General features: G+C 55.8%; 8 protein-coding genes across 8 annotated transcripts; 3 read left to right on the top strand and 5 right to left on the bottom strand.

The window, feature by feature from the left end:
• Positions 1–1,144: 1,144 nt before the first annotated feature.
• On the top strand, positions 1,145–1,549 carry CGCA056_v011330 (uncharacterized protein; the record flags this gene model as incomplete). Its single annotated transcript, XM_037326576.1, has 1 exon — positions 1,145–1,549. The coding sequence occupies one exon, from the start codon at positions 1,145–1,147 to the stop codon at positions 1,547–1,549; it is 405 nt and encodes a 134-aa protein (XP_037175063.1).
• Positions 1,550–1,938: 389 nt separating this feature from the next.
• On the bottom strand, positions 1,939–4,299 carry CGCA056_v011329 (uncharacterized protein; the record flags this gene model as incomplete). Its single annotated transcript, XM_037326575.1, has 2 exons — positions 1,939–3,511; positions 3,551–4,299. 2 exons carry the CDS (start codon positions 4,297–4,299, stop codon positions 1,939–1,941), a joined length of 2,322 nt encoding a protein of 773 aa, XP_037175079.1.
• Positions 4,300–5,367: 1,068 nt separating this feature from the next.
• Positions 5,368–5,961, top strand: CGCA056_v011328 (uncharacterized protein; the record flags this gene model as incomplete). Its single annotated transcript, XM_037326574.1, has 1 exon — positions 5,368–5,961. The coding sequence occupies one exon, from the start codon at positions 5,368–5,370 to the stop codon at positions 5,959–5,961; it is 594 nt and encodes a 197-aa protein (XP_037175078.1).
• A 2,485-nt stretch (positions 5,962–8,446) lies between these two features.
• On the top strand, positions 8,447–9,355 carry CGCA056_v011327 (uncharacterized protein; the record flags this gene model as incomplete). The annotated part of the gene is made up of 2 exons (XM_037326573.1): positions 8,447–8,679; positions 8,731–9,355. 2 exons carry the CDS (start codon positions 8,447–8,449, stop codon positions 9,353–9,355), a joined length of 858 nt encoding a protein of 285 aa, XP_037175084.1.
• Positions 9,356–9,934: 579 nt separating this feature from the next.
• Positions 9,935–12,095, bottom strand: CGCA056_v011326 (uncharacterized protein; the record flags this gene model as incomplete). Its single annotated transcript, XM_037326572.1, has 4 exons — positions 9,935–10,531; positions 10,586–10,867; positions 10,918–11,082; positions 11,133–12,095. The coding sequence occupies 4 exons, from the start codon at positions 12,093–12,095 to the stop codon at positions 9,935–9,937; spliced, it is 2,007 nt and encodes a 668-aa protein (XP_037175083.1).
• A 1,188-nt stretch (positions 12,096–13,283) lies between these two features.
• Sugct-0-1 (Succinate--hydroxymethylglutarate CoA-transferase) lies at positions 13,284–14,849 on the bottom strand (the record flags this gene model as incomplete). The annotated part of the gene is made up of 5 exons (XM_037326571.1): positions 13,284–13,789; positions 13,852–14,356; positions 14,412–14,538; positions 14,592–14,623; positions 14,679–14,849. 5 exons carry the CDS (start codon positions 14,847–14,849, stop codon positions 13,284–13,286), a joined length of 1,341 nt encoding a protein of 446 aa, XP_037175217.1.
• A 304-nt stretch (positions 14,850–15,153) lies between these two features.
• On the bottom strand, positions 15,154–18,561 carry sua7 (Transcription initiation factor IIB; the record flags this gene model as incomplete). The annotated part of the gene is made up of 2 exons (XM_037326570.1): positions 15,154–16,420; positions 17,663–18,561. 2 exons carry the CDS (start codon positions 18,559–18,561, stop codon positions 15,154–15,156), a joined length of 2,166 nt encoding a protein of 721 aa, XP_037175081.1.
• A 4,538-nt stretch (positions 18,562–23,099) lies between these two features.
• On the bottom strand, positions 23,100–25,569 carry CGCA056_v011323 (uncharacterized protein; the record flags this gene model as incomplete). The annotated part of the gene is made up of 3 exons (XM_037326569.1): positions 23,100–23,447; positions 23,509–25,403; positions 25,485–25,569. 3 exons carry the CDS (start codon positions 25,567–25,569, stop codon positions 23,100–23,102), a joined length of 2,328 nt encoding a protein of 775 aa, XP_037175218.1.
• Between the last annotated feature and the right edge of the window lie 821 nt (positions 25,570–26,390).

Raw genomic sequence — 26,390 nt, 5'->3', positions numbered from 1 at the left:
CATCCTGGAGCTGACGAAGGTAAGACGCGGAGGTCTATGTGCAGTTTGTCGCAACAGATCTTATAAAGCCTCAGTTGTTTACAGGGCTCCTACGACATTTGTTTCAAGGACATGACGGAAAGCAGCCGTGGAAACCAGGCGTGTGTTTCATCAAAATAATTGCCACGTTGTTGGCCAATATGTTCATTTGCTCAACCCAAGCTGTGGCAGGGTAGCTTTCCCCCTCTGGCTTGATAATAATTAGGCAATCACATAACAAAAACAAAATTGAATTTTTCTCTAGGTTACCCTAAAAAAAAAGAGGGAGACGGTGACAAAGGAGTGCGGACTTTCTCGTCCGACAGATATCGAATAATCCCGGCCGGCCCCACTTCTCCGGTCCTAGGGCCGGACAAATCCCACCTCCGGGCTCGTTAGCTGCGACGCCGATGGGTTTTCATCAGCCATATGTCATTTCATCGGTTCCGACCTTCCCTAGATGGATCTTCAACGCAAACCTGATGAGCCTCATCATGCCATACACATTTTGACTGAGTTATAAGTAGCCACCATTTATTCAACAGCTATTAGTCCTGAGTTCTTCTCTTTTCAATCTCCGCCACATTGATTCCTTGCATATCTTTTCCGATGCATCGTCACAATCTTTTGTCGATTTTTGGTCTCGGCCTGATTACAGGCTCGGTAGCTCAAAATGCCTACTCAAAGTTAACACTGGATCCCACATATCGCACCGTCCCACCACCCAATGACGACTTTCCTCAAGACCCGCATCACGTCCGGTTTGTTTCGATCATCCTCTTGGCTATACCACTCACTTTCGTGGGCATTAGTCTTAGAGAAAGCAAGCTCTGGGGCTCAACAGTCCCTGCAGCCTTGACAATCGGATCTGCTACATTTGTCCTTGTTGAAGCAATCAACTGCTACTTGGCCAACGTCTACTGGACCGCGTCCAACGACCCCGGAAAACTCATGTTCACCCTCCTTGGCCGTGATTTCGACGTATACGTCGGCATTATTTTGGTGGTCTTACGGCGCCGTTCTCAGCTGCGGCATCTTCGGCGCGTTGCAGCGTAACATCCGAACCGGAACGTTATGGGCTCTCCTCGGCTTTGCGGGCCTGCTGGACATCATCCTCGAAGAATGCATGCTCATGTATGGTGGCATTTATACCTACTACGGCCACCAGCCGCTGGTCTTCAATGTTTTCCCTTGCTGGTGGGCCTTTTGCAACGTCTCGAGCATTTTCGTCGGCATCTCCATCACTTACAGGTACCGCCACCTGCTTGAAGGGTGGAGAAGCTGCTTGGTTCCTCCAATTTTACCGCTTTGCTACGCTGGTCCGCAAGTCCTCGCAGCTCTGCCTACCATTTACGCGATTCAGGCAGACTATTTACCAATGGTTACACAACTATGTGGCATCGTCACTTGTGCCCTTGCGGTTGTTCAAGCCGGTATTACTATGGACATCGTCCTGGGGCGCGATCCAACGGACATCAACAAAGTTGGTCGGGATACTCAATCTCAGCTAGGTCATCAAAAGCTGTTCTGAGAGATGGTCTGGACAGCTGGAATTCGTGGTGCTTGCGGCCATTTACCTGATTTTTGGACGGAATGATAGAAGCAGATGGAAAGATGAGAAATAGGGACGAATCCAGCCATGTTTGCAATTGGCCGTTGACACAAAATACCCATCCCTGGGTTTTGAAAGTTGTCACTGTAGTTCAGGACTGAAACTTTTTCTCTTGGTCTCTTAAAGCCTTGCCTGAATGTTATTTCGCAGTTACGAAGGGCTGAGCTTTTCTCATAGCAGTTGCATCTTAAAGTTGATGCTTGCTCGTTACCTAACTAATGTACTTGTGCCCAGGGTTTCAAACTCTCCAGCAACATCGTGACATGCACCAACCTTGCTAGATTTGCAAGCAACTACGAAGAAAAGAACTACAAGTTTCCAAGAACGGTCACGTTCTTCAAGTCAGCGCCTATCCGCAGCACAACTTCTTCTCCTATCACCTCATCTGCGGGAGCGCCGTTGATAGTCACGTTCCCGAGGTTTTCCCCAGCCGGGACGCACAACTTGACGCGGACCTCAGAAAGAACGCTCCCACCGAGAAACGAGACCTCCGCAGTGACTGTCCGAGCCGCGATGTCGGCGAAGGTGCTGAAGTCCACACGCCCCCAGCGCGTTGGCGCTCCGCGGATGCTGACCGGGTCACCCGTCGCGACCCAGGCGCGCGGCAGCCCGCGGGCGAGGTACAAGACGTTGTCGTCGGGATGCTCCAGGACGAGCGCGGCGCGCATGACCACGGGCATGTCGAAGGCGGCAGGCTGGCAGTACAGCCCGCCGGCGCCGTTGGTGTACATGACCTCGCCGGCGATCCAGTTGCCGCGGTTGTGGATGTAGTAACGGAGGGCGTACAGGAAGAGGACGAACTCGTCGGTACGGTTGGCCAGGAGCAGGCCCAGGGCGTAGCCGGAGCCGATGAAGCCCAGGATGTCGCGGCTCTCCGGCTTGCGGACGAGGAGATTGGCCAGGAGCCCCATGGAGGTGAAGTGGTTGGCTTTCATGGAGTCGATGACTGTGTTTACGAGCTCGACGGGCAAGACGGCGGCCTGGAGGAGCTCTGCGAGGGCGCGATGAGCCCATCTATTCATTGACGGCCACTCCGTGGCAAGGGAGTCGATTGCGGTGAGGTTTTGGTTCGGTAGCGGGGGGACGTAGGGCGGGTTCGTGTCCTGCCAAGTGGACGATTTGATGCTGGCGACGGTCTGGTTGAGCATCACTTCGGCGCGGTTGGTCCAGTCGGCAGCGTACTCGGAGAACATCTCCAGACGGCTCAGATCCCGCAAGCCTCGAACCGCGTAGGGTTGATTGTTGAAGTGAGGCAGGTTGTAGTACTTAGGATGGACTATGACGGAGTCGGATTCACTCCATCCGTGGATCAGGCCGTAGAAAGGATCAGAGGGGTCCAGTTCTAGACTCTCATCGTGACGGGTCGTGATGATGTTAACCCACGCCAGAATCTTGTCGCGATAGGTTTCCAGCAAAGCTGTGTCGCCCGTGTAATCGACATGCATTGTCAAAAACGACAAGGACTTACCATACTGAGGTATCTCGCCGCCGCGCATATCAATATCGCCCGTGTCCGACACGAAGTCGCGCAGGTAGTTTTCGGTAACAGCGCGAGCTTGGTCAAAGCGACCGCATAGGAGGTTAGCGTAAAGCGAATTGGTGAAGGTATCTTGAAAGTCGTCAATCTCAGAGCCGACATTAGGACGGTCGTAGGCGCCGTATTTCGGGTACACCCCGTCGCCGTACCGCTGCACGAGTTCTATTCCAAAGGCGTGTTTGGTCAGGTCGGCCCAGCTGGAGTCAGGCAGGTTAAGTTCGATAACATCAGCGAGGCGCTCTTCCCAATATGTGCCAAAGCGTAGCAGCGCGCGATAGAAATCGGCAGAAGAGGGCTTCGGGCGTGCGGGCAGGTCTTCGGGATAGTCGTATGCAAAGACGCGGCTTTCTACTCGCCCGTTGACCACAAAGGTGGTCCGGTACTAAACATGAACGATAATGGGCTCGTTAGAGTCGACATCAGCAAAGGCGATGGATTCGGCCCAGTCCTGGCCGTCGTGTCCGTGGCGGAAGACCTTGCGAGAGCCTGGCCGCCAGCTGCCCAGCAGGCCGTCATAAGTCCAATTGTTATACTCCGGATTTCCAAGGATGTCTTTCTCTTGGAAGTCCAGCGGAAAGTAGTTCCAGGTTCTTGCGTCCGCTCGCACGGTCAGGGTATCGTTGGCTTGGATGTTGCCGAGGAAGGTGTCCCAGCCCGCGATGTTGGGGAACGGCAGGACGTCTCGGACAGCAGCCTCATCAGGCTCCCCGTCTTTGAGCAGCGCGTCGGCAAGGAGGTCATTCGGTGCTTGGTTGACTTCGGCCGGGTTCATGCCCATGAAAAGAGGCACAGTTGAATCGGCCCCAGTTTTGGTAGCCTCAAGTCGCGTTGCAAATCGCTTTGTCAATCCGGTGTCGGGTACCATAACAATGTCGCCTCCGGGCTCCAGCAAGTCCTCGTAGACAGTCCAAGACATGCCATCGAGGGTGAAAGTGTCGGTAATTTTCAAGCCCTCAGGGGCCGTTGTGTTGTATGCTAAAGCAGGGACAGCCACTGCCGAGAGGCAGGATATGAATTGAAAGACTTGAAAAGCCCGCATTTTGAGCAGCTTGGCACGATTGATTTTTCTCTGCTGACAATGGATGTTGACACCGGAGACATGACGCCCTTTATACTTGTCCTTCTGCTTCATGATGTTGGACTATACGAAAGTACTCGAGGTTTAGGCTCTTGCCCAGCACCCCGCCCCGGCTGATTGTCAAGTCATATCATCGACGTAGTATTCAGCTCTTACCGCGTGATGTATGGGAGAAAACAGACGGAACTTGGAAGTTCATCCTCTAATAATCAGTCAGAAGCGATGTAACTAGTGTTCTTAGACGGGGTTGAGATCGTCTGCGCTCAGTTGAAGTCATGCTAGAAACGTTGATAGGCTGGGGTGAAAGTCTTGCAACATCACCTTACAGCAAACAAGAGGTCCGCGCCAATAGCAGTCTCAGTGTAATAGTTGAAATGGTACGAGTTGTGAAGAGGGTAAATGTTCTCCCGGCAAGCCATCCGCTCCAATTGCGAAACTCGTTTGCAGGTTGTAGGAGTGAGTTGGTAAAAGTCGGCGTTACCCTTCGCCACCCACAAAAATCATCGCAACTGCAACGGCATGCAGCCGAGGGGCAAGACCGGCTTTGTTGCTTCCAGTTTCTGGGAGCCCAACCGTCCTGCACCTTCAAAGAACCATGCCATCGTCGCGCCAGGTAAGTGAACGAGATATGCTAGGTCTTCTCCCCAGATTACAGGCTTTTTTGTTTTCGTTTGCTTTTTCTTTTTGGAAAGGGGAGAGAGGAGGGGGGCCGGGGGCCGGGGGTGGCGCAAGAAAGGAAGGAAGCAGCCATCGATACCCAGCATATTCTTTACTTCCAATTTCAGAGCTTTTGTTAGATGAACCGGCCATTCGTGGAAGTTGCTTCCTAACTAAATACCTGCCCGTAACCCGCCTGATGTCTTCCAGGTTGGTGACGGACACCCCACCCCCTTCCTTCCTTCCGAACATGAACTTAAGCATACTGAAAGTCTTCACCTCTTTTCTTTTGGCGAACACGTCAATGACACCTCCCGACCTCTACTCGCGTCCTGTTCACCACCACGTCACGTCGGATTGTAAAAAGCATCCGCCAAAATGCCTGAGCGAGATGTAAGTGGACCATACCATGCTTCCATTCCCCAAGACTAATTGAGCTGCCAGAACCTGATCCACAAGGCTTTGATGTGTGCCACGTCTCTCAATGCTCGCGAGAAAAAGATCGCGATTGAGGCCTTGCTCCTCGCCAAAAGGTCTCACGACACCTTGTCGTCGGCATGGGCTGCCTCGAAAGAAAAGGTTCGGCTGGCAGAGAACGACGACGAAGCCAAGGAATACTGGGCCAAGTTTGAGGGCGTGCGGGCACAGTACGCTTTGATCGATAAGATCGCCCAGCAGAAGGAGCAGCTGGCACGAAAATGGAGGCCGTCGAAGGTGATTTACATTGACGATGACGAGGAGGACTCTGTTCGGGGATATAACGACGCGACAGAATCGTCTCCAGAGGCTATCGAGATTCGCAACATACATCCGCAGAAGTCCGTGCAGACCAGCGACGAAATGAGCGTCGGCCGCAAGACTTCCACCTCAGCCATACCGCATTTGAGTCTCGACGAACTCCTGCGGTCGACCGTCTCTATTCGTCGACATCGAAAGAAGCAAGGAACCAAGCGGCGAGCGGAAGAAATTGAAGACGACCCCTTGTCCATTAAAAAGACAAGCTCAAAGCAAGTCTGTTCAGCGGCCACGAACAAACGAGCAACGGCAGAAACATCCTAGGAGCCCGAGAAGCCAGCAAGTCCGAGAAAGGTGTTCATGAGGATTCCGGATCAAAAGAAGCGCCAAAAGTCGTTGGACTAGCTCTCCAAAGAACCTGCAAATTTATTTGGCTTCAGGTCATCATCGAAAGCACCACGTTGAAACACATTCCAACCACCTCTCGGCCAGGAACCAAACAGAGATGTACTCGATAGTATCGCCATGGCTTCGACATGGAGCGGCATTATCCCTAGCCGTACGTCAGACGATGACGAATATTATGACAAAGATACCCGCCGACGCGAAGATGGGATTGCCTGGATAGTATTCGGTAACGTCGCCTCGGCGGCAACGGGCAATTCGGAACGAGTACGCCAGCCGGATCGTATACCGAGGACAAGACTCGCCTGACAGGTGTCAAAAAGGAAGGATTAGAGATGCCATTTATTGAACGGGTTTGTGGGCGGCGGGTTCGCAGCTGCGCATGGGCGGTTATCCCAAGTCAGAATACATGCGAACGGCTTCTGCATGTAGTAATGCATTCGTGTCCAGCAATAGCATATGCGATATGGATTTCAGAAACGATTCAGTGTGCAGTTTCCGTACATGGAAAGGACAGCGAAGTTTCGTTTCCAGGTTCCCTGCAGTAGGAAAGATGGGATTGACGACGGACGTAGGGCGGAGAGTGGCTGGGGGTTCCCGAGCTGCATGACTCCATCGTGTCCGTGTGCGATATTCAAACGGCAGATTGTGGCTGGGCAAACACATTTAAAGCAATCAGAGAGAGGGTTATGTCAGCACCTTGCGACATGGCAAAGAACAAATGGAAGGAGGATTCCCATGAAGCGTCGGGCCGAGGGCGAGGAATCCGGATGTCTCCAGCAGCAGGTCCCGGTCACCAAGGAGAGGGACGCCAATGTCTCAGTCATCCGCCAGCCGTCACGGCCATCGGGCCAGAATAGACGGGAACAAGCACAGAAGACAGGAGAAAAGAACGGCGACGCTGTCGTCGGACTGACAGCGTTGCAACGAGGTTCGTCTGGTCTGAGACTCGTCCGACCCCCCCCCCGGAGCATTGGCCCCTGGGCGTAGCAGTAAGGGCCCCCTGCGAAAACCCCACGATGGACGGGAAGTGCTTGGCGTCCTTCAGGATGGCCAAGTGCGCAGTTCCAGGTGTGCTGACCGAGGCAGCTACAGCGCCCCATTGGAAGATGCCCCGCTGGAGGAGAGCTCTAACTGCTGTTGTGGGTGCTGAGGCCCCCTGGAAACCGGGGCTACTGCGGGCGGAGCGCAGTGCCGAAGCAGCTGCAGGGGCATCACGGGTTGGTCTGCGCCGGGGCCAATTGGACGAAAAGGCCTTCTTCCATCACTCGCTCGCGGGACCGCATTCGGGAAGCAACAAGACGGATGCTTTGTTGCATCTGCATCCCCAAACCAGCCCCCCTCCCCTCGCCCCGAAAAGCCAAGACTCTTCTGCGAGCCAGCCAGCCAGCCAGACAGACATGCATCATCTCCAGGACATCTCCGTCGCCGGGCCGTCTCTCAAAAGGGCCGCCCTCCTCACCGTGTCCGGCCCAACGATCTGGATGTTCTTCTTTCTTTTCCCGCTCCCTGCTTGCTGTTGTGCATTTCGACATTTCACTCCGCCGGTCGTGGGTTGAAAGGGCGGCGGCGATCATCACATCTCATCTCCTCCCATCTCATCCTCCCTCCGTCCCGACTATCTACTATCTGTCTCCTGCATACGACGGACGACCTACCGTCTGTTAATGTCATCTTGAGTCCGTCCGAAATAGAATCATACCCTGTCCCCGGCCACGTCGTCTAGTCCGACCTGCCTGCCCATGAATGATCGCCGATTCGATTCAGCTGAAAACAGCCCTCCAAACTGCTTCACACCAACTCCGGACGCTCTGCCTCTAAGATCAAGAATACCACCCGACAACACACCCGTCTGCGACTGGGCCTGCCGCGTTTCTTCTAGTCCCCTTCCTCGTTTTAGGCTCGCTCCAAGGTTTTCGGCTGCCATCAGTGCCATCCTACCTTAATATTACGCTTGCCTCATATTTTACCTTATACTTCCCGCCTGAGACATACGCCGCATCGGGGAAACAGCCCAAAGGTCTTATTATTACATCCATTTTGTTGTTTTTTCGTCTCTTCCCTTCCGGCTGGCGTGTGTCTTGAACTCATTTCGCTCTGCACCAGAGTCGTCGTCACTGGCATGCCAGAGAGTTTACCTTTGAATAATCTGTCCCGGGCGAAGTTTGAAAAAACGACACGCAGAACCAAAAATAACGAGAACGAATAACTCGACATCTCGCGACAAAGTTGATCAATATACACACATACAGCGATGATCAAGACCATTCGGCCGTCGCCATCTTCACCCCTCCCCGCTACCGACCGATAATTCAGTCTCTTTTTTCATCTGCTTTTTTCATCGCCGGGCTTTCTCATTCTCAACATCAATCAGAAGGGCAGACATAACGCACACACAGACAAGATGGAACGTCCCCACCGTCCACCACCGCTCACGATCCCCCCTCCACCCCGACACCGGGCCCGAGTCCGCCGCTCACGACGCCCGAACCACCGACAAGCCCGCCAGTTCAAGCGCTGGCTCCTCCGTGCGCAAATCGCAAACGACGTGGCGCACGTCGCCGCCGCGAGCATCTTGCTATGGATCATGTCGTGGTTCTTGTACAACGTGCCGTTCCCCCTGACATATCGCACAGGGTAACTACCGCCTCACTCTCATCCTGACCAAAGACACTAACACCCCTCCAGGCCCGCCGCAGTCGCCCTCATCATCATGCTCTCCACAGACATCCTCCTCGACGCCCGCTCAATAGTCCACGCCCACGACCCCTGGCCCGGCTGGGCCCTCCTCCTGCGCCTCGCCCTCGGCCTCGGCCTCATCGCCGTCTTCGCCGTCTACATCGCCCTCGGCGGCGACGTCTTCGCCCCGGACTTCGAGTACTGGGGCATGTCCGACGCCTACGGCCGCGTCCTCGCCTACATGTTCCTCTGGGGCCTCGGCCTGTGGAACCTGCTCTTCGTCGTCCTGTGCCGCCACTGGCTCGCCAAGGAAGTCAAGCGCTACTCGGGCGACGCGCGCGAGCTCTTCACCGGCGGGCGCGCCCCCGGCGAGAGCGCGCTGCGGCTGGGCAGCAGCGCCGGCGAGGAGATGGGCGCCGCGCCGCCGCCGCCGCCGCCGCGGGGGGTGGACCTCGAGGCGGCGCGGTTCGTGAGGGATGAGTCACGGAGGGAGGGGCTGGTGAATGTGCCGCTGCCTGTGCGCATGGGCACCCGGAGAGTGAAGGACAGCGTGGGCGGGGTGAGCGTCTCTGCGGATTCCATCGCGAGCGGGAGCACGAGTCCGCCGCCCGTGGCCGTGACGAGACCTACATGACCCCTGCCCTATTCTCACACGGAGGAGGACGCAAAAAAAAGTAATCACTTAGACGTACACAGACATCACATGAGCCATAACTACATAATGATAATGCAAATACATCCTGACAGCGGCATTGAGCAAGTGGAGATGCTGTCGTTCACTGCAGTCATTCAATGCATTCGTTCTTCATGGGATGACAGACAACGTCCGCCCGTCTGATTTTGGGGTTACATACGCCGATGGTCCCATCAGACTTCCTATTCGTCCCAACTTTTTAATTGTTCGGATTCGCGCGATCAAGCAGGGAATCGAGATTAGGGGAGAAGCTTGCTCCCGTGGAAACGTCGGATGTTGCAACTGCTGCGGTGATGCAATGCCGTGAGTCGTGGCGGGGGGTATATTGGTGCTGGACTAAGACGACTGCGAGCGACGACGAAGCGATACGACGACGACCGACGACGACAAACAACGACAAGGGCATTGACACAGGATTACAGCAGCCACAGCACATGGTAGGAGGTGTGTTCAATTATTCAGCCGCTTTTTGGGTATTGATTCTGTGCTACTCTTATACCTAACTGTTGGCATCTAACACTAGAACCAGGCCGCCAGCTTTCGGGCTTCCGGATGGTTGGTGTAAAGCTCAGCATCGGCAGCCGCTGACAGACTCGTCCTTGTAGAGCGACCGCGGCGTTGCGGCTGCGCGGGATGTACTACCACAGCGGCGGTCCTCATAGCTTCCGTCGTTGTTGCTGCTGTCGTCTTCGTCGTCGCCGTCTTATTCGGGTCCTTATTCGCTTTGCCTCCCTTATTGGTACTCTTGGCTCTAGACTTTGCCGTCTTCGTCGCCGCGCCCCCCGTGTACCTCGGAATCTTGCTCTTTCCCTTGCTGCTTCCCTCACCGTTGTCGATGTCAAGCTCAACGACAGGTACAATCAAGACAGCCTTCCCCTTTCCCTTCGCCTTGCTGCTGCCCTCGCCATTGTCGAGTTCTATCAGTTCAGTCGCCGATCCCGCAGGGGCTGATTCCCCCTTCAACTTCGCCTTGTTGCTGCTGGTGCTGGTACCCAGCTTCTGAGCTGGCTTCTGGGCTGGCTTCTGAGCGGCAATCCTGGCAACCGCCTTTCCCTTCCCCTTGGTCTTACTGCTGGCACTGCCCTCATCGCCGTCGTCGACATCCATCTGGTGCGACTGGGCATTCTAAACCCTGACCGGCTGTGCCACTTGCTTTCCATTACCATCAACAAAGAAATGGCTGAATGCCTCCTCGTCGTTATCGTCCTCCAGGTAATGTGAGTCTTCCTTCTCCGGGGGCAGGGTGGCATAGAGTCCCTTTCCTGCTTTGGGCCAATTAGGGTGAAGATAATCGTCCTCGTTGTCCTCTGGTACAGCATCGGCCTCAGGGGCGGTCGTCAACTGCAAAATCGGGCGCACACCACCCGGCTTGGAGCGTTGCTTGGAACGCTTGGGTGGCAAGTGGTTTCCAGTGCCGTTTGCGAGAACATTCGTGCGAGAGCTTTCGGGCTGCTGCTGGCATGTTAGCATTATGAGTCTCCGAGACAGGAAGGTAGTCATACCGCCCTCGGCTGAGCCCAGTCTGGCGAACGAAAGATGGGAAGATCTGGCTGCTTTTTGGACACCGAAACGAGAATGTCCACCAACAGACCAGGCTTGATTCGCTCACTGAAAGACAGTAGATTGAGCAAGTCAGTCCTACGGAGTTCCTCGAAATACTCTCTCCTCTGTTTTTGGGTTCAGCGCTCGCTCTTGGCGTTTCATCCGGATCACATACCGCATCAGTACTGGCATCACCAGCCCCGAATCCTACCAGCTCAGGCTTGATAAAATCCGGCAGACCCTCGAGATTCCTCGACCTCATTCTCTCCACTTCGGCCCGCTGCTTCTTCAGATCGGATTGCTGCTGTTTCGCCTCGCGGTACTTAGTCAGTTTGGCTTGGTAGTTAGCCTGCGCCTTGTCTTCGACGACGCAAGTGCTGCACTTGAAAGAGGCAGGATTGCTGGCTATTTCCTCAGAGACCTGGGGATCGTGACAGAGCTGGTGCCAGGCCTCGCCGCAGCCACAAGTGATGATTAGGTTTGCGGCAGTATCCGAGCTGCGCTGGCACTTCACACACATGGAAGAATCCTTGACGCGTTTCCTTTTGGCAGGCGGTTTCGGGGGCTGGATGGCAACGGGCTGAGGTTCGTCTCGGGGTGTGGGGCGCGTTGGTGGCCTGCTGTCATGCTCGTCTGGTCCTCGCTTTCTCTTGCCCACATTAGGTGATGGCAATTGATTGGCATGCGTGGCGGCTCCTGCGGTAGGTCTTGGTGATGCTGTCGGCATTGGCAAAGTTGTAGATGTGCTGAGCGTCTCTACGAGTCTGCGCTTAACATCCTCGTAAGTTGCCTTTGCTGGGGCGGAGAGTTGGGCGGTGGTAAAGCCCAGGGACGGGGAGGAGTTGCTTCCACTGCCATTCTCGTTCTTTATTCGGCTCAAAATTTGCTTGGTTGAGGCTGTAAACTGTGGGGTATACCTCGAAGGCGTCGGCGATTTGCCCTCGTTCTTCGAGATTGTAGGAAACGGTCGGCTTGGGCCGGCTGTGGCAGGCGTAGACACGACGCCACTACTAGTCTGGATAGTTGATTTGGTGTTCGAGGCCTGCGCGCCTTGGGCACGCATCGCGCTCAACTCGTCAGCTTTTTCCTGCTTAATAGCCCACAGGCGGGAGGCGTCGTCGGGCATCGTATTGTCCATGGCCGTATATAGATACAGGTAGTTGTATTGAGGGCGGCAGGTGGTTAAGTCGGATGGTCAGAAGGTGGAAAGCTGCGTCGCGTGACTTTCACGTGACCTGGACCGTGCTCACCGGGCTTTGGCAGGTACGTACTCTCGCGGTCACTCTCGGTGAGGTCAGATCCTCACAAGGTGGGCTAAAAACGCCGTGAAATTAGCGATCTTGTGTCCCGAAAAGGAAATCACGAATTTTGGATGGGATCGCCTACCCTTACTGTTTGTTACTATCGAAGACGATAGGAGAAGTGATAACAATAGCGACGACGACGACAGCGGGCGACGACGACGACAACAGGCGACGACGACGACGGACAACGACAATAACGATGACAACAACGATAGCATTGACGACGGCAAGGTCGAGTACAATTAATCACAGGCAATACAGCCGCTCAGACACATGATGCATAGGCGGTCTCATTCCATCAAAATGAGCAAAATATCTCTGGGCAGGAAGCGTTCTATGCCGATGACTTACCAATGACACCCCCTACGGATTTGAACAGAGATATTCTTCGGTATAGAAGACACGTACCTTTTCGGTCAGTCTCGGTAAGGTCACAAACCCTCCAGAGTAGGTTGAGAATGCAGTGAAGTTAAGGCAGCAAACCTCTGGAGACAACCTCGTAGCTCGTGAAAGGTGGCGCTAGGTAGGCCACCCCGTCTAAGACGGGCTCAAGATCTCAGTGCAATGAATGAGTCGTCTGGTTTCCCTCACTCTTCATGCCCTTACACAAGAAATCATGATCGTCTCGCCCAGTTACGGGGCGTGCTTTGCATCAGCACGCCGAGTCTGCATAATGCTCAAGCTGCAATGCTGCAATTGTAGAAGCAATCTATGGCGAAGGCTTCCATAGGGCACCAACGCACTGTTAACCTACTGCACGTGGAGTGCAGTTAGGAAGAACCAAAAGCGCTGAGAGGAAAGCTGCGTCGCGTGATGCCACCCGATCTGCACTCACAGAGGGCAAGGTACGTGGTGATTCTGTCAATGATAGGTGATGGCCTCTCGGGGTGGGTTAAAAATGCAGTGAAGAGGCCGAGCAAAGCTGAAATAAGAATGCATTAGTTCCCGGTTTCCCTGCCCAACCAGAATTCCGGAGCACTATCACACCTGGTCACTGCCAAACTCCCTTACCACCATTGCCTCTACCCAATAACACCAACCCCCTTCAACTCCCCAATCCTCTCCTCCGACAACCCCAAATGCTCCCCCAGCACCTCGGCCGTATGCTGCCCCAGCGTCGGCGGCGCCGTTCGCACGCCCGGCTCGCTCTCCGAGTACTTCACCGGCGTGTTCACCATCCTCACCGGCCCGCACGCCCCGTGCTCCATCTCGACCACCATGTTCCGCGCCTTGGTATGCGCGTGCTCCAGCGTGCCCTGCACGTCGTTGACCGCCGCGTACGGCATGCCGCGCCCCTCGAACACCGCCAGCCACTCCGCCGTGGTTTTCGTGACGGTGACGGCCTCGATCTTGCCCTCGAGCTCGACGCGGTTCGCCACGCGCTGCGCGTTGGTCTTGTACTTTGCGTCGTCCGCCCACTCCGGCCGGCCGAGGCCCTGGCAGAGGATGCCGTAGAGCCGGTCGTTGCCGCCGCCGAAGAGGATGTCGCCGTCTTTGGTCTTGAAGGACTTGTACGGCACGATCGATGCTACCAGCTGTCATTAGTCACGCAGATAGAAAAGGGGGGGGATAGACCCAGGATTCACTCACGATGCGCAGTCCCCCACCGTCCCGAGTCCTTCTCCCCACTAACTAAACAACTACTCGCAATATTCGCCAACGTCGCCGTCTGGCAATCACTCAGCGCCACATCAATATGCTGTCCCCGTCCCGTCCTCCCCCTCGCCAGCAGCGCCGCCATGATGCTATTACTCGTGTACAGCCCCGTCGTCAGGTCCGTCACCGCGACACCCACCTTGACCGGCTCCCCGCCGCGGCTGCCGGTGATGTGCATCAGCCCGAACTCCGCCTCGACCATGACGTCGTACCCCGCGCGGTCCGAGTACGGCCCCGTCTGGCCGTACCCCGTGATGGAGGCATAAATAAGCCCAGGGTTGATGGCGCGCAGCGTCGCGTAGTCGAGCTGGTACTTGGCGAGCGTGCCGGGGAGGTAGTTCTCGACGAGGATGTCGCACTTGGCGACGAGCTGGTGCAGGATGGCGATGCCGTCTGGGTGTTGGAAGTTGAGGCCCAGCGACTTTTTGTTGCGGTTTACCTATGGCAAAGAATCAACATCTGGTTCACAAGAGTGTCCGGGGTGTGGGAATTACGGCGAGAAAGTAGGCAGATTCGCCGGGGCCTTGCTTGCCAGAGTCTGCCTTGTAAGTTGCGTACGGAGGGCCCCAGGCGCGTGTGTCGTCCCCCCTCGTGGGATGCTCGATCTTGATGACTTCGGCACTGGTGATGTCAGTGAGATGAGAGGGCACCCTTATCCAGAGGATGAGACTCACCCGAGATCGCCCAGAATTTGAGTACAGTATGGCTGTTCTCATGTCAACTTTACTCCCGCGTGTTTTCAAGGGAAGTAGACGACTGACTCCGGCCAAGACTCTTGTCATGTCAAGCACGCGATAGCCGTCCAGAGGCAGCTTGCTGCTCGGCACTGAAGAATACTGACGCCATGTCCGAGGGAAGCGTGCCGCCCTCACGGGTAGGCGCGCAGCCCTGGAAACTATACGGAAAGGAACTCCAATCGAAAGGCTGCTCATCTTGATCGTTGACTGAATCCGTCAGCCTATGCGGGGAAGTCAATTGAGGGTTGAATACGGGGAAGCTGGTTTCCTTCAGAGCTCCGACCCCGGTCTAGCTCCGGTCCGTTGGCGGGGGTTCCGCTGCATCACCTCGGCATTGTTCTGGCAGTAATATGTATTATGTCATCGAGCACGGACCAATACTGTGACTTGCGCGGCATCGTATTGACCTTGATTCTAAACTGCAACGAAGAAATGTATGTCTGATTATGTTGTGTCCCATCCCAAAACACCAAACCGGAACGCCATGACCTGATAACAACTAGTTTGAGGGAAGGGTGTCGAAAGCCTTCTTATCATAGCCCCATTCCTTCTCAACGAGTTTACCTTTAGCATTGTAAAGAAATCTGTAGGCAGTCTTGATGGTTCCGTCGCTGACGCCGGCCACGCCAGCGATGGCCTTTGAAGTCTTGGGCTCCGCCATCAGGTGAGCCGCCATGTAAATACACGCGGCCGCGACAGACAGCGGGGAACGTCCAGCAAGCTCAGAAACGCTCGAAGTCTTACGTGCAAGCGCCCGAGAGACGTTCTCAATCTTTTGGGCATTGCGGAAGTTGAGGTTGGAGCAGAAACGCGTGCAGAGGTCCTCGGCGCTGGTGGAGGCACTAGCCTTGTAACCATCCAAGTTCGACAGGGAGCCAGCACCGCGGGGGTTCTCCTCCTTGATCTTCTGGAGGAACGACTCGAGCTGCTTGAACACCCTTCCGATCTCCTTTTTGGAGACGTGCGTGACCTGGAAGATCTCACGGAAGGTACGGCCGACTCCGGTCTGACGGCAAGCGATGAAGATGCAGCCTGCGATGACAGCTTCTTGTGGCTTGCCTTTCATGAAGTTGTGGTCGTAGGTGAGCTTGAAGATGTGCTTGGCGGCGTCAGAGACGTTCTTGCCCAGGTTGATACTGTCGCAGAAAGCGCCAATTTCCTTGTATGCCTGCATGAGAGACTTGCTAGCCTTGTCGTTCTGGGACTTGTTCTGCAGACGAGCGAGCTGCTTGGAATCTCTGCCGTCACCAAAGGCGATGGTGGTCTCGAGCTGGGAGCCGTTGAGGAGAGGGTTGACCGCGTCACCGACACGGGACGGATCGTCGTTGCCCTGGTCGTCATTGGCGAAGGTACGCCACTCGGATCGGGTGTCGATGATGCGCTCGCCGACGACAAGTCCGCAGGAGCCGCAGACCATGTCTCCCGAAGAGAACTCCTCGACTAGGTTGGGCGGGTACTCCTTGCAGTCGGGACACATCACAACCATATTTAGATCGTCCCGAAACCCTTCGGCATTTTCGTTGTCGCTGGGAAGCATCTTGGGCTTGTACTTCTTGGGTGTATAGATGTTGTTGTTTTCGTCAAAAACCTTGCGGCGACGCCTGAGCTCCTTTCTTCTACGCCGGAGTTCTTGCCGCTTGTTGACGACCGCCTTGTGGTTGCCTGACGGTTCTTTGACGCTGTGTGCCTGAGTCCAGAGGAGGTCGTTGGTGAGTTGGACAAAGAGCGGCGAATGCAGTTTGGCGGTGTTTAAAGCAGTCGCGGTGCTGTTTGATACGGTCGCGATTGCTGGTCAGAGCGATCGCGTGTGCCGTTCGGGATGGTCGCGGTTGTCGTTTCGGACGATCGCGGTTGGTATTCGGGGGGCGGTTGCTGTTTACGACGACCGCAGGTGCTGTGCTGTCTAGGAGTCGAGATGCACTTCTCGAGTCCTGCTTGACGAAGACGACGTTGTGTCAGGGAATCCTCAGACGGCTGATCGCTCTTTCTTTGTTGAACGGCGGTAGACTCGTTCAGCGGGGAAGCTGCGAATGCGCTGGAGATGCCCTACAAAACATTTCAGGTGAGCCATGGTTCCTGACTTTCGGCAGGAAAGTTTTCCTCTCTCACCAATTAAGAAGACGGTGGTAAAGTCGCAGGAGAGGATGACGGCTCGAGGAGAGTCGAGGAGGAGAGAAGGAAAGTAGAAATGCAAAAGTGTCCTCCTTTCTTGCCAGCCGACCGATTTCTACCAGTGAAGGCGTCCGAGAGTGGCGAAACAAAGAACCACCCGAGTCCCAGTTCCCAGTCCAGATCACGGAGCAGTCGGCTCGAAGGGGTCGTATGCGACGGTTCGCAAAATGATTGCTTTCAGAAGACGCAGGGCCGAAACGGGCGATGAGGCTTCTGAGAGGCGGTTTTGCGGTGCTGCAGACGATCTTCGTGAAGGCGAGAGAGCGAGTGACGTTGGTGGGTTGTAGGGGGGGAAACCTGAGCCTATGTTTCGGGTTGAGGATGCCACACTTTAGCCTTTCGTCTGCTGGAGCCTAGCGAACACAGGTGAGGCGGTAGGATGAGTCAGCTGAGGCCTCATTTTAGGTTCAGGCTTTTCAGTGGCAGGCACCACCCGTGAACCATCACGTGGGGCTTCCTCGTCTTCAGGTTTGTCAGCTTATGGAACACGTCTGGACCTGCAATTTTTGGTCCACCGAAGCCTCCAGGTTACTAGCAAAAATTGCATCCCACGATATCTTGACATCTTGAGTACCTCGCAGTCATTCTCTATTCTCCAGAGATTTATAAACAAAAGAAATGAACGTTCTGAATATGTTCAGCGTTGGGTATCAATACAAAAGAAAAGAAGGTAAAGAAAGATACATGAATCTCATGATGAGAGACAGACAGACACGCCGTGTCCGGCGCACCCCATCAAAAATCACCATACTCCCCGCCAGTTTAATCCCACCAAATCAACTACCAGTGCGCCTTGAATGCATCGTCTCCTGACAGGCCACCGTCATCGACCTCACTGCAAATGCACCGGCGCATCAGACGGCCTCGGCAGCGGTGGCAACACCCTGGACACGTCACTGCCACGGCCGGTGGGCATGTAAACCACCACCGGCGTCGCAGGTGGGGGCACCGGTTTCCTGATCAGCGCCCGCGTCGGCGACGGCGTCCTCGATCGCGGGGGCAACGGGATCTCCACCTCCACGCCCGGATGTGGCTCCGCGTACGCTCTCTGTCGCCTGCTGCCGTCCGCCGAGGACACGCACGAGGACGAGGACTCCGAGTCGGACCGCGCCCGCCGCGCCTCGCTGGGCGCCCACTCGCCCCCCATCATCGCCTGCTCGTGCTGGTTGTGATACTGCTGCTGCTGCTGCTGCTGGAGGATATCGCGGTGCTCGCACGGCGGCTCCGGCATCATCCTCGCCAGCGCTGCGTGCCGCCGCAGCGTGCCCAGGTTGAACGCCTCCTCGTCCTCCTCGCTGGAGGAGCCGCGGCTGGTGGACCGCGAGGGCGTCTTGCTGGCGAGCGACTTGCGGATCATGATGCTGCGCTGCAGCTCCTCCTCCTCGAGGCGCTCGAAGGCGCTCAGCTTGCGCCGCCGCGTGAACTCCTTGCGGGTGAGGTACGGGTCCCGCTTGCACGCCTCGCGGAATTGGCGGTTCTTTTTGCGGTCAAAGATGTAGAAGAGGGCGGCCGACATGATTGCGGAGCCGCAGAGGATGATGACGACGATGAGGACGGTGATGGTGTTGGTAGTTGTCGTGTCTTCGGCGGTGGTGCTGCTCCCCGGCGTGCTGGTGCTGGGGCCGAGACCGTTGCTGCTTGGTATGATGTGGTCTCCCGGGGATGTGTCTTGTGATGATGCTGCTGTCGCTTGTGCTTGTCTGACTCTGACTGCGTTGGCGATGGCAGGTGCCATTCTCCCTGACCGTACTTATACTGACGTGTGGAGAGAGACGGGGAGGGAGGCGTTTATTTGTTGACAGCGGGCTAGAACCACAGACGCTGAGCTTGCTGGTCGGTTTGTCTGTGTCTGTCTACCCGCCGGCCTTGTCCTCGGAGGGGAAGCGCAAGCTTGTCGATGGTGCCGTTATAGTGTGCGCCGGCGCCGGCCTCCGGTGGTGCCAGCTGCTCGGATATGGTGGGGGTGGAAGAGGCAGAGGGGGGTGGCGGGTGTGTGTAAGTGACTCGATGTGAAGACGAAGTGCAGGTCACTGATACTCCGGACGACTGCACAAAAGCAAGGACAACAACAACAACATCAGCAGCAGCATGCCCCTTCACAATGACTCCCGCTCGAGCTTTCAATGTCGATATGCAGTTCTGCGCTGACCTAGAAAAGAGTCCGTGTCGAGGGGCAGAAGAGGTGCGGGATGGGAGGTCCTTAAGACTGACTCCCTTCCCACCATCTCAAGAGCTACCTAACTTACCTACCTTACCTAAGTGCAATCAGCACAGCTTCAAATGCAGCAGTGTGAACCCCGGCATGGGTTCACCGCGGCGCAAGAGCACGAGCAAAGCACCGCCGGGCGGATCGTAGGCCGTTTCCTCGAGGACCCATGAACAGGGAGTGTGCATAACGAGGCATGGTTGCAAGGGTACAAGTATTGGGGGGAAAGAGAAACAAAAAAGAGGGCACGTTTGGGAATAGCAACAGCGACAAACCAGCTAGAGCAGGCAGATGCCCAGCAGCGGCCCAGAGAGGCAAGGCACACTGTCTCGTCGACGCATTGCTGCAGGACGCCATCAGAGCGGCCATCATTGGCTGCGCCATTCTCCCCGGCCCCCATGTCCCGTCACCCAAACCCGCTCTGCCGCCCGAACCAACAGCAGCTGAACCCCCCGGGGGGTCTTTGGTGCCTAGGAGGGGCGTGTAGGATGATGCTGAATTGTAATGGCACATGTCCGTGACGAGGTTTTGCCTTTCCTTCTTCTCTCTTCCTGCTGTTATCCTCAGTAATCTGCGGGAAGAGACAGAATTGCAGGATCTAATGCCATGTCCGCCTGCCCATCCGCTCATCTCGACGTGAAATTGAGCCTTTGGGGGCACCGCCGAGGCTTGACGGATCGCTTTCCCGGCGCGTGCCTCGTCTGCCTGGTGATTTCCGTGGCTCTGTGGAATTCATTAGAGGCGTCACACGTCGATCGGCCTGTCGGAACTGTGGCGGTTGAGGTGAACACCGCTGCGCGGTTGTGTTACAATTGGACCGCTGCACGCTGTACCACTCTCACCCACTGCAACAGCCCAACTTAGAACCCTCGTCACCCCTGCCGACGAAGGCCTTACTCGGTTTAGCATGAGCCTTTTTCAGCACAGCACCAACAACCTCTGCTCGGCCAGACCCTGGGGGAGGGGGAAGGGGCTGACAAGAGTGTGGTGCGCTGAGCTTGTTGGATGAACCAAGGAGAACTTTCCTCTCCAGGCCTGGGGTATGTGGTTTCCACAGGGGCCCACCCCCCCAGCGAAGGAACCCGCGAGGCGGAGCTTGAGGGGGGGAACCCCCGGCCATCAGTGTGTTCGCGGTTTAGTCAGGCCTCTGTGGGCTGGCTGACATTTCCCCCAACTTCCTTCATCGAGTCACTTACACATCACACAATCACGCGATGAGGCCGGCGACAACGGTTGAACCGGGCTGGGCTGGCAAAATAGGGGCAAAACAAAGAAAGAAAACAGACTCATGGAACTTACAAGCTCAACATGCTCGTGGCGAGCGGCCGTGAGACCGTTTATCCCACGCCGTCTGGGTTCTGGCCTGCCAGCCGCTCCTTTGTCTCTCATGAGCCTATTCTTTCCCACGCCCTACAACGACTCGACCTTCGCACTCGCAACAAAGGAACGCAGCGTGGCATCGTGCGATTAAACATGGGCTGGGCCCGCCACCAGCAACGGCTGGCCAGCAAAAACAAGAGGCGGGCGGGGAAAGACTCTTCATGAGCCTCTTCAAATCGCCAGGGGGAACAATCAACAAACGATGGTCGAAAGGGCAGCCTCAGCCTTTTTCAAATCCAACCGGCCAGTCGCTTGTAGAAGCACGCCTGGGCTCGAGAAACAAGGACATTCAGCAGAAGTCTGGCTTGCCCTGCAACTCTAAACTATGCCCATTTCTACCTTCCATCTCCAGGGGCACGCAGCAACGCATGGAGCCTCCCTCTTTGTCCTGTGCACCCGTTTCAACGGGCTGCAGTGTGGTGTTTGTCCGGGGTTCCCCCCCCCCTTCGGAATTCGCACGCAGGCCAAAAACCGCAACGAGGCATGATATTCAGAGTTCATCTCCAGTCCGCGGGCGCTGCGCTCTTTGCGACGACCATGTACCGAACGTCTCAGGAAACGATGCTCGGTGCGGAGAGATACCGGAGGTTGTTAGGGCTCCTCCCCCTCTGCCCCTCTTGCGTCAACATCGAACACAGGACGACGGCACATACATCAGACAGAGTACGGATAGATCTGAACCTCGGACCCGGACTCCGACCCCGGAAAGGATTAGGCTGACAGACGGGTTGTACACGATCGCACACCCGCCAGTATCGGTTGGTTGGTTGCCCGCTTCTTTTGATAGCCCGACCCCCATCCGTTGGATCTTCAGTCAGACTTCGTCATACATCTACCGCCGATTCTTAAAATCTCCCCACTCTGGCAGCTGCTGAGAAGGCAAAGGCTTCAGTCCGCGCCGTGGTCTATTCAAAATCGCCCCGCTCACTAACATGAACCAAGTACGGGGAGTGCTTAGTGGCGGGGTAAACGCAAGAGACAGGCAGGTTATCCATCCGTACAACAGCGCGGCGTCAAACTCTCTTGCCTGTACGAACTGATCGGCCGTGTAAACAGGCTGCAGGCCGCAATTGGGGGAGAGCCGCCCCGCGATGCTGCGCTTCTGTGCAGAGTGACACTACATCACAGCACGGCCTCAATAGTCCGCTTGCTACCTCGATGCGACGGGGTGGAGTTGAAACATCGTTTCTTGGCCAAAAAAACATTGTGTTTGCGTTTCCTCGTTTGTCAGAGGATATCCATCTATTGACCAGAACAGCGCGCGCTCCATTGACGAAACGTCGAGGGTGCCTGGGCTTCCGGAGCAGAGTCGAAGTCATCCCATCTCACATAAAAACTCACCCCCAGAACCTATTTTAGGTTCAAGTTCGCACACCCGACGGTCCCCTAGAACACCAATCGGTGAATGGCGACTGCACCGGGTACCTGAAAGGATTTTTTTGAATTGAGTTGTGCGTGCAAAAAGCTACCTAATCCGCAAACCCGCCTCTTAAATCCCGTCTCTCCGACGACACGAAAGCCAGAAACGCCATGCAGTCAGCTTCATATCGTGCTGACTTATGCTGATCCTCCCGTCCGCCCGTCTAACCCGATGAACCCCTCCGTGGTCTGCTAACCCCCGCGATTGGGCTGGCTATTGTAAGCTCCTGCAAGCCGTGCCGCTCAGCGTGCCATTTCGTAGTGCGGACCCTCGGCTTGCTTAACCGCCCCGGCACGCTTACTCGACGATCGCCAACTGAGATATACCCCCTCCCCTTCTCTGTGCACCCAGAATTGGTATCATTATCGCGGCACATGGGAGAGATACAGAACAAGGGGAACGAAAGCGGGAAACGGCGTGTTTTGGGTGAAGCCGACGGCACAGAAGCGCGGCTGTGTAAGCGGACCGCGGCGCGGGAATCCTGCCGTGAGGAGACAACCCCACCTTGGCGATGTGATTTCCTGCCTGCCTGTCACTTGAAGAAAGGCCCCCGTCTGTAGGGCCGAACGATGGCAAGGTGAAAAATGACATGCCGCCGCCTAGGCGCAGCGGATTTGTGCCCTCGGCTCGCTGCCTGAAGACCACGAGACGATCTTGCTCTTATTCAGGACCGTTTGGGGCTGTTGGTGCGTGGAGATGAGGGAGAGGGTAACCTCGATCTGCACGTCCAGTAATCGCTCGTCACTCAGCCACCAGACGAGCGGCTGCGCCAGAGACATCCCGCCGTGTGACGGCGAGCGTCTTGGGCCCCCACTATTTTTGCCGCAGTCAGGCCGGGTAAGGATGCACGATGATGGGTTTGGGAAGCAGCCATGGGTTGTGCCAGTCATTTGCGACAAGTTGTCGTTGGTGATGAGTGAAGAGGCCCTGCGCTGGGTTGGAGCCTCGAGGCGGAGCGGATTCGTTGAAGGGGCAAGGTCTTAGCTTCTTGGTGGTGTCCACAATAGGTTCGTTGGCTTGCGCGGGGAGCCTTGTCTTGGACCCCCGGCCCCCAATTGATCCACTAATCAGTAACCCCTCCAGCGCATCGTGTGATTTTTTGCCGGTTGAAGGTGGCGATGCATTCACAGTGTTGGTCAACGAACAGTGTGGGCATCACGACTTGGAAAACTTGGAAAATACCATGTTTCCTGGGTATCATGTTTTTTGCGGCCCTCTTCGCCGTCTGGTATGTATGAGGAGCGCTTGTTGGCCCCCGAAAACGTATTCACAAGTGGTACGGGTCGTCATTCCTCATAATGTAAATCTCCCCCACGAGGACCGTGCAGCCGACGGTCATGGCGATGGCGATGATGGGAACGTTGACGCGGGCAAACTCCATCCTGCGGATGTGAATGTGCTTCCTTTCGAGGATGTCACGCCACAGCAGCCCTGCCAACGATGCGCTAAAGGCGGTACTGAAGGCGCCGTAGTTGACGCCGAGCGCCATGCTGTACACCGTCGCCCAGAACGTCCGATCGCTAATGTCGCTGCTGCCGGGAACCATGTGTATCCTCTGCCAAGCTTGGATGACCCGTGATAAAAGGATCGTGGTGCCGATATTAGTTCCTGCAAACTAGAAAGCCACCAGAGTAAGCATATATGAAACGGCGCTCGATAATCTCGGGGAAACACACATTGCAAAGGATGACCGAAAGGAAGCCCATGCCGCCGATTGCGCCGATGGTTCCCGTCTTTTCCACCCAGTGATCCCATCCGTAGGCAAATACCGGAACCCAGCCTTTGGTGACGAGTGCCTGCACTAGGACGAACATTGCAAAGGCGAACGGCACGAGGGCAAATGGCAGATGCGATATCACTGCCGTAACGGTGGGGAACGTCTCCTGCGACCATCGATAACCATCCCTGGAGAGGGACACAAGCGTCCGCGGCTGGGGCTGTTTTGTCCGGCTCACCTTGGTTTCCTCCAAATCGCTAGGCCGCTTCTCGTTGTTCACGCCCGTCATCAGGACACCTCCTACTGGAGAGCAAGATTCGTTCGCATGAGCCAGCTCATCCCTTTTCTCCGAAATGGTGAGGCCGCTGCTGGATGGCCTACTGTTATCTGCCGCATTTCCCATGGCCGTGGACATGGACGACTCCAGACGAGGACTTGACTCGGGCGTTGGGCTAATGCTGGCATCTCCTGTTGGGCCAGCGGGCGTGAGCGTGAGCAGAGGAGTGAGTCCTCTGCCGGGGCTAACAGGTGGTGTGTCGTAGTCTCCATTTTTCATGCCTTCCTTTACATCAGCATCGGCGTCCTGGACGTGAATCTCGGGCCAGGCTTCTCTGGAGAGACTTCTGGTCATCGACAGCATCTCTGTACCACCCTCAGTGGATATCCCCCTGCCTTCAGAATGCTCTCTGTTCCTCTCCTGCCTCAAGGCCCTTTCCATTCGGGCTCGTTCAACCTCTTCTCGCCCTCTGCGAGCGATTGCGCGAGTCTCCTCTCTGTGAATCCACCCAAATGCGAGGTCCCAGCAAAGCATGACAAAGGCAGCAGGTAGTGTGACCCAAAAGACCTGAAAGTGCTCATCATTCTTCGTCTTGACGCTAGCAGCGTTGATGGCTAGGACGGTGATGAGTGTTACCGACATGATGATGGCACCAAACGCTGCGCCACCTTTATCCAGAAAAGGGTTCATGATCTCAACGAGGGAAAGAAGTTGGCCCTGGTCGTCGTTTGTATGAGTCTCTTCATCCTCATCTGCGGTACCCCTGGCGTTGGGGATGTTGGGGTTGACGGCAGGTTTCAGTTTGGCCTCTGCTGGCAGCTCGCGCATCTTGATGGAGACGGGAATGAGGCCCTCGTTGGCAAAGACGATATACAGCAGAAAGGGGAACAAGACGATGGCCGTCACGACAACTGGAACCACCATGTTGGCGGTGTACCCGATGAACTTGATGTTGAAGGCTCCTGCGAGGACGAGATTGGTCGGGTTGGACGAGACGAGGATTGCCGAGGCGATGTTGGCTATAGAGAACTGAGTAAAGATCCAAGCTCTCGGATGTTTGATGTTGTTCGACACGCGGGTCATGTAGGCGAGGAACGCGGTGCCTGAAAGAATAATCGGGTCGTTGCCGATGAAGGTGCCTAGGCCGAAAAAGAAGGCGTACAGGTAGAAAAACAGCCTGTGGCCGACCTTGCCTCCCCATTGCAGAACTTTCAGAGCCAGATACCTGATGAGGCCGGACGCGTCGATTGAGATTGCGATGTAGGCTAAGGTGATGAAGAAGATCATTATGTCAAGCGGAAAGATGCCATTGTCTCCCAGAGTGCCGGCCTTGACTTCGTCTCTTCCGATGGCCAGGATGGCAAGGAGGAAGAGGTCGGCGATGAGGGGCGCCGTGACAGAGTTCATAGGGAATCTCTTGCGCACGAACTGGCTGGCACCACCGTCGCGACGGTCATGGTGAGAGTCCTTTTCTCCTGGTGGTATCACACGTAGAGTACTGAGAGAATCCAGAACGGCGTGCCAGAGTCGCACGGGAATGTAGACTGGGATGTGGAAAGGAAACAACACGACAATGTCTGTGCTTCCGTGTTAGTCGCGATATCCCAGCGGGGTGACGCTGCATGTGCAAAGACAGGCGGGTGATTGCATGTACTCACTGGCGAGGAAAAAGACGATGAGGGTGACGATAGACCGCCACTCTCTGATCTGGTCAGTCTCAATGCTGACGTCGGAGAGGTCCATCGTGGCGATTGAACTTGGTTCAACCACCACGGGATGACGCAGCAAGGCCTTGTTCGCAAACACAACAGTGAGATGAGGCTGGAATGGATCTTGTGCCGCACTTCATGGTGTTGCAGGCTGAAAATTCAGGTTGAGATCCAGGCCCAGGTCCAGGCTCTGGTCTGGGGGGGAAGAAGCGGCGGGGGCGGGCAGAGAGAAAACACCACTCACGGCAGGCACTCTGTGTCTTGCTGTTTCCTTGGCAAATAGAAGCAGCAGGTGCCCCGGTCAGATCAGCCCTAGCGCCTTCCGAATGAAACCTGACGTCGTCTCCTATTGGGCTTGATGCAAGGTCCCCGCTTTTCTATGTTGAACAACAGGCTGCAGAGTGCTTTTCTCCGTCTTTTTACTGGCTACGAACCATGTCCGTTCTTAAGTGCTCCTTCTGACGCTTTCCGTAGCCAATTACCTCACCTCAATGCCAACTCAGTGCTCACTTTTCTCCCCTTCACGTTAGTCCAAGCAGCCGGCCGTTTAAGTTGCCTAGCCTATTCATCCCGCTCAGCAGCCAACGCCCGACTGATATTAGGACTATCTGACTGGTAGGAGCAAACCTGCATCATCGACATGCTGCGCCACCTCCGGAACTGGAATGACAGCCAGCAGTGCTTGTTCATATCTTTCCACGCTTCTTGCCCCAGAGGCCCAGAGGCCGCCGCACTGCTTGGCTTGTCTCGATATGAACAGCCATGAGCCGCACCCGTCACGCGACCACCTACCTACCTTACCTTACCTGTCCGAGGCAGCCCTCTTCCAGCGCCCGTCCCTGTCCCTGAAAGCTT

The sequence above is a fragment of the Colletotrichum aenigma genome (genome assembly GCF_013390185.1).
Source record: "Colletotrichum aenigma strain Cg56 chromosome Unknown KSG_Cg56_contig07, whole genome shotgun sequence".
Taxonomy (NCBI): domain Eukaryota; kingdom Fungi; phylum Ascomycota; class Sordariomycetes; order Glomerellales; family Glomerellaceae; genus Colletotrichum; species Colletotrichum aenigma.
The sequence above is the reverse complement of the archived record's forward strand: the minus strand, read 5'-3'. Positions and strand labels throughout refer to the sequence as shown.